Source organism: Lactuca saligna, chromosome 5 (assembly GCF_052625555.1).
Source record: "Lactuca saligna cultivar CGN05327 chromosome 5, ASM5262555v1, whole genome shotgun sequence".
Taxonomy (NCBI): domain Eukaryota; kingdom Viridiplantae; phylum Streptophyta; class Magnoliopsida; order Asterales; family Asteraceae; genus Lactuca; species Lactuca saligna.
The window spans coordinates 278,401,713-278,408,273 of NC_136421.1; the positions used below are offsets into that span (position 1 = coordinate 278,401,713).

General features: G+C 29.2%; 1 protein-coding gene across 1 annotated transcript; it reads right to left on the reverse strand.

Annotated features, from left to right (window-relative positions):
- Window positions 1-4,058: 4,058 nt before the first annotated feature.
- LOC145047968 (nascent polypeptide-associated complex subunit beta-like) lies at window positions 4,059-5,602 on the reverse strand. The gene is made up of 6 exons (XM_078996342.1): window positions 5,484-5,602; window positions 5,087-5,154; window positions 4,768-4,916; window positions 4,630-4,686; window positions 4,464-4,502; window positions 4,059-4,375 (listed from the first exon to the last, which is right to left on the reverse strand). The coding sequence occupies exons 2-6, from the start codon at window positions 5,152-5,154 to the stop codon at window positions 4,200-4,202; spliced, it is 489 nt and encodes a 162-aa protein (XP_078852468.1). The 5' UTR covers window positions 5,484-5,602; the 3' UTR covers window positions 4,059-4,199.
- Window positions 5,603-6,561: the final 959 nt, after the last annotated feature.

Genomic DNA, 6,561 nt, shown 5'->3' on the forward strand with positions numbered 1-6,561 from the left:
TGCATATGATGATTTGGAAGAAATGGGTTGTCCTTTCAGACCTTAGAAGAAGTCCTAAGTGATAAAAATGAAGTCCCAATAGCTAGATTTGTTTCATGCATGAAGTAAGAAGGTCTTAATGGATTAAGACCATGTGTTAAGAACTTTCTGGACGTCCAAAGTGATAAAGTTCGAAACTTTATGGTTCTATGGCACATTTGGTTGATGGATCTGGAATTTGGGCTTAAGTGCTTAAGCCATTAAGCACTTATTAGGGCTTTCGTGAAACCCCGTGTACGCCCAACGTACGGGGTCAACCACCCCGATAGCGGTCAACATAGGGCAAGAGTACGCCCAGCTTACCGGAGGGGTACACCCCATGTACGTCCTCAGATTGGGCTTTTGACATTTGGGCTTCGGGTTGGGTCATTGTTAGACTATTTGAACTTGGGCCTTATTGGGCCCTAAATATTTGAAATTGGGCCATTGTTAGGCTTGCACATATGGACTTGGGGTAGTGCATTGATATCGGCCTTGGGCCCAAATTAGGGAAATGGACACTATGGACCCCTTTGGTAATTTTGAGATCCCACTTATTAATTTAGTATTCATCATTTTAGGCAGTCGAGGTGGTCGATGAGATAGCTGTTACATACTCTCAGTTCACTGGGCCCTAAATATTTGAAATTGGGCCATTGTTGGGCTTGCGCATATGGACTTGGGGTAGTGCATTGATATCGGCCTTGGGCCCAAATTAGGGAAATGGACACTATGGACCCCTTTGGTAATTTTGAGATCCCACTTATTAATTTAGTATTCATCATTTTAGGTAGTCGAGGTGGTCGGTGAGATAGCGGTTACAGACTCTCAGTTCAGCTTTGCACTACTTGCTAGGTGAGTTATTCTCTATATCAACAGGGTCTAAGGCACCAATGTCGACCCTTCAGATTGTATCCGGGTTTATCGCATGCTATGCTTATTGATTAGCACTGTGGTAGTTAGATTGATGGTATGCTTAGTGGCATGTTATGTTGGTATCCTAGTTATAAGATGTTGTTATGCAAATTGATTTATTAGAACGATTGTTTGAGATATTTATATGCTAGCATATGTTATTTATGTGCACATGATTGTTTGTCTGGTGGTTGGGTTGAGGCGGTCCTGCTTTGTGCTGTAGGCCAACATATCCGGGGCGGTCCGAATAGGCTGTAGGCCCTGTGAGGTAGTCCAGTCATGTCGAAGGCCCGACGAGCGGTCCAGATAGGTTGTAGGCCCTGTGACGCGGTCCAGTCATGCCGAAGGCTTGAGAGCGGTCCGGATAGGTTGTAGGCCCTGCGAGGCGGCCCAGTCATGCTGAAGGCTCATTATACATGTTGTTTGTTATGATTATGCGGGGTTGTATATGTTGGTATCTTTGGGGTAACTCATTAAGCCTTCAAACTTACATTTATTGATTATTGTTTCGAGTACTTCAGGTGACGATGGCAAGGCGAAGGCGTGACGTACACATCCTTACATTTTATGACTTGGATTTCTGGGAACTCTGATATGAAATCGTTTTGAAAACAATGTGTGAACTATGTTGATATTTGAATAATTTTATTTATCCGGATGGGTTTTGAAAAGTTTAAAATTTTTGGTAAATATTTTTGGTTGTTACAACAGTTCTTTTAGAACGTATTTGCAGTGATGGAGTCTCTAAAAGAGATCTACAAGTCAAGGTTGTGGATGAATGTATCATTTTTTTACTCATAGTTTGATCATGTTATGTTTTTTTTTTCCAGTAGTATAAATGAGACCATTCAAAATCATATGTTTAAAGATATTTTGTTTTCTCAAACCATACCATTCAAAACCATATGTTTAGAGGTGTTTTGTTTTCACAAACCATATTGATTTTAAACTTACATAACTTTTTATATTCCTTAATTAATAACATTTACAGTATGTATAAATTTCGAATAATTTTTTATATTCTCTTATTATATATGTGGTTATATTAGTATATTTTTCTTACAAAAAGTCATCATTTGGTTGAATATATTGTGATTCAATAGTTTTCATATAGTTTAACCATTCACGAATCAAATATGATGATTTGAAGAAATAGGTTATGTCGCATCGATGGTAATTGTAATATGATTTTTTTTTCTTTCAACCAAAACGAATGAAGCTTTTCTATTATTTATTTATATTCAGTTTTCTCATTTGATCTTTATATGTGATTTGTACATATTACTCAATCTTCAATGTGACTCTCCAAACATCAATGTTTTGCTTGGAATATATTTCTGATTCTTCTTTTTCAAGAAAATATTTTGATTGCAGGTTAGTGAAAAACTGTCATCAAGTTTCTATGGTTGAATGGTGTTAAATGATTAAAGAAGATTTAGAAAATGTATATAAGTTTTTTTTAGCAAAGTATACGAATGTTAGTTTTTTTCTTTTTATTTAAATGTATATTTATGTAACATTTTTATTTATATATCCAACCACTCAATGTTCTTATTTATTTGATTGTAATTATTCTTTTTTGATTATGCTTATTTTCTATTATTTTGTTGTTAAGTTATTCTACACAACATATTTACAAGACAATATTTAAAAGATAACATAAATTTTAACATTTTATATATAATTATGATTAACTTATTATTATATGTTCTTCATATGAAAGTAATTTATCCATATTAAGAATTATATATGACATTTACAAAAATATATATTATATGTGATCTGTTTAAAATGTATATATGCATCTATGTTTGTTATAAATTCATAATTAAATATCTTTATATTTAATAATTGAGGGATTAAAATGATACATCAATAATAATAATAATAATAATAATAATAATAATAATAATAATAATAATAATAATAAATACACATTTTTAAGTACTGTATTCATTTGAAACTCACACTACAAAAAGAGTTTTCTAATTTATGTATATTTATTAGTTACAATTCAAAAACTTTAACTTATGATTATTAATTAATAACTATTAATAACTTTTTATTTTCTTTTTTTATAAGGTTGTAAAGTTTAGCTTATTAAAAATATTAATATATTTGAAGAGATTTATGATTTAAATATAAATAGTTAATATAAATGTTATAATAGATTTTTTTAATGTTTTTATGTTATTAAAAGTTGTAGTGTTTATTTTTCATATTTTTATTATTCGTTGTATATATATATTTTTTAATACAAATATTATAATATATGTTTTTTTATTTTTATATTACTAAAAGTTGTAATTCATATTTTTGTTCATACATTTTGTTAACCGTTAATCTGTTATATTATCATTCGTTTAATATATAATTTACACAATTTTAAACGACTTATAAAATTATCAAATAATTACATATATCAAAATTACTTAAAAATTAAAACTATAATGTTTAATAAAACTAATATGTTAACTATATTTTTGATTTACTACTAACATTTTGTTTCAAAGTAGAAATACTAAATAATAATTTGGTAAAAATTACTACTTTAACTACATAATTGTTTAATAAAACTAATATGTTAACTATATTTTTGCTTTATTACTAACATTTTGTTTCAAAATAGAAATATTAAATAATAATTTAGTAAAAGTTACTACTTTAACTATACAATTGTATTCTCACGCAACGAGAATTCGCCTAGTTAAAATAATAAATAACTATGTTTTTCATGTGCTACTTTCAATGTGTTAGATTTTAAAAAAAAAAAATGGTTTTGAAGAATCACAGTTTTGGTGTTTTTTTGGTATTATAAATGGAAATGGCCTAATCGGCTTTTAAATAGTGAAAAAACGATTTACATACTCTACATAAACAAGTTAAATGAACTTTTGTATGATATATCACATGTCTATGTTATCCCTTTTAACTTTCCATTGACAAAATCATATTCGTTTCCTACCAAAAACTTTTAATGAGCTGATCCTTATACAACAAGGTTACTACACAACAACATATGCTTTAAAGTGTTGTACAGTATCCAAATTGTACAATCCTATAAAGCATAAATTGTTGTGAAAGGATAATTTCCCCTGACTTCTAGAGAAACAAGTAGACCAAGATGACTAAAAATCATACATATTCCTACAAGTTACAAAACAAACACATCAAAATGGAATGTATCAAATACTTTTTTACTGAACAAAAGAAAAAGGTTCAAAGCAATAAATAATGCAAATATAAAATGTGACCTCAAAAAAAGCCTATGATTTTTGTCCTTCTTCAGCAGCAGCTTCAAAGGTTTCACCTGCCACAAGTTCCGGGACTTCATCATCATCGTCCACTTGTGCTGATGTGGCAGCAGCGGCTTCAGCGCCACCTGGCACCTGCTTCTGGAATTGCTCTGCTAACTTTCTCAAGTTATCCAAGTTATCTGGCCCTGTAACAAACAATAAAAAAATGTCATCTTTTTATCACCAAAAAACAAACACAGAATCTAATTGAAAACATGGTGTGTTTAGACATACCAAGCTGGTTGAGGATACCAGGGAGAATATCTTGTAATTCTGAGATAAAAAAAAAATTAAAAACAGATATTATCATACACCACTCATATAAAACATAGCAATATCCCCCATTAAGTCTAAAAAAACATCTTAATAATATAAGCAAGATATATTAAAGGCAACTTACTCTTTGTTTGAGGAGTACCACTAACAACCCATGTGTTGGCAGCAATAGAGGCTTGAACTGAAGAAATATGAACAAAGATTATTGATTTCTCCTGTTAACTTATAGTTATAATAAAAGGATAAGAGTTAAAATTGGTACCTTTAGGGTTTAAGAACTGGATAACTGTTTCATCCTTAAAAATGTTAACTTCTTCAATTGCTGGTATTGCGTTTACACCTATTCTCTTCAAAGTGCTCTGCAGCCTCTTGTCATCTGTGGTGGTTGTTTTATGTACAGCCTTCTTCTTTCTGCAGGTTTAGGTCAAATTGAAGATGTAAACAATCAAAATTCAATACAGATACATTCTCTTTTGTCCATTTCCTTGTTATTTTGCAATTCTGTTGTCCAATAAGAGGTGATAAAAACAAAGTTAAGCAAATACGCATCTCTAAAGCACGACAACATATTAGAGACACACCTTCTCACGCTTCCCTTCCCACCAGTGCGCACAGCACCTGCCATCTTCTGTAGCTTTTCGACATTCATCTGCCACAAGTAATAAAAAACGTGTGGAATAACTAACAATAATCAGATGCATATGCAAAGCAAATTAATAATCTTCTAACCCTAAGTAACTTCACAAATGACGAACATAAACAACATAAAAAAAAAATCGAATGCTATACATCTCTAACAGTCAAACAGTCGATAATAACAATATCAAGCGACCTCGTAATTTGGGTTCATAGCTCTCAGTTATTATACCAAACTATAGAAACCGAATCGTTAAATTAGCTAAAGTGTTGTGCATAAATAGATTTACAAATAAAATTGATTTGTGAAATCAGATGGTAACGAAAGCGAAAAAACTGTACCTTGGCGTCGATAAGATATTGAGCGATGAACGGAAGCTGAGAGTGACGGAGAACTGAGATAACAGATAAAACCCTAGCATCGATCTTCGGGGTTTATATATGCCGCCCTAGATCTGATAGAAAAAGAAAATTACAGTATTACACTCCTACCCTGCAATAAAATAGAATTATAAAAATTTCTTTTATATTTTATATATTACTAGGTGTAAGAAATATTACATGGTTTTCTTTAAAAGAAAAATTAAATATGAAATTCGAAAAGTTTGAATTTTTAAAAAAAATAAATACAAATATTGAATTATTAAAATTAAAATATTTTTTTTTCTTAAATTTAAACAAATGTTTTAGATAAATAAATAAAATAAACTAATAAGACTTTAATTTTGAAACTAGAAGAAAAGTCAATTAATAAAATTGATATCCATTTATTATTATATTTATTGTAATTATTACATTTAAATATTATGTGGGATTTACTAAATTGGAAAAAACTATAAAATGTCATGTGGAAAAAACACTAATTTAAAATAACCACAAAATAACATGTGACAAAATTAATGAGAGTATGACATGTGGCACAAAAGTTCTTTATTTATAATAGACTAGATCTGACACTCATATATTACATTAGTTTATTTAAAAAAAAAATACAAAATTTTAAACAATTGAGAAATTTGAATTTATAAGAAAAATGAGAAAATATTAAATTATAAAAATTAAAGTGTTTTTTTTCTCTTTTAAATTTAAACAACTAAATTAGATAAACAAATAAAGAAAATTAATAAATCTTTAATTTAGTAATTTTGAAATTAGAAGGAAGTTCATTAATAAAGTTGATGTGCATTTATTATTGCATTTAAATACTATCTAGAATTTAATAAAATGAAAAAATCATATAACGACATGTGGAATAAAATTTATTTTAAAATAATCATAAAATTACATGTGATAAAATAAATAACAATGTGACATGTGGCAAAAAAATCTTTTATTTATTAGGAAGGGTATGGGTTAATTAAAAAATAAATAAATATAAAAGTCTAAATATTTAAGAATTTTGAATTTAAAAAAATAATAA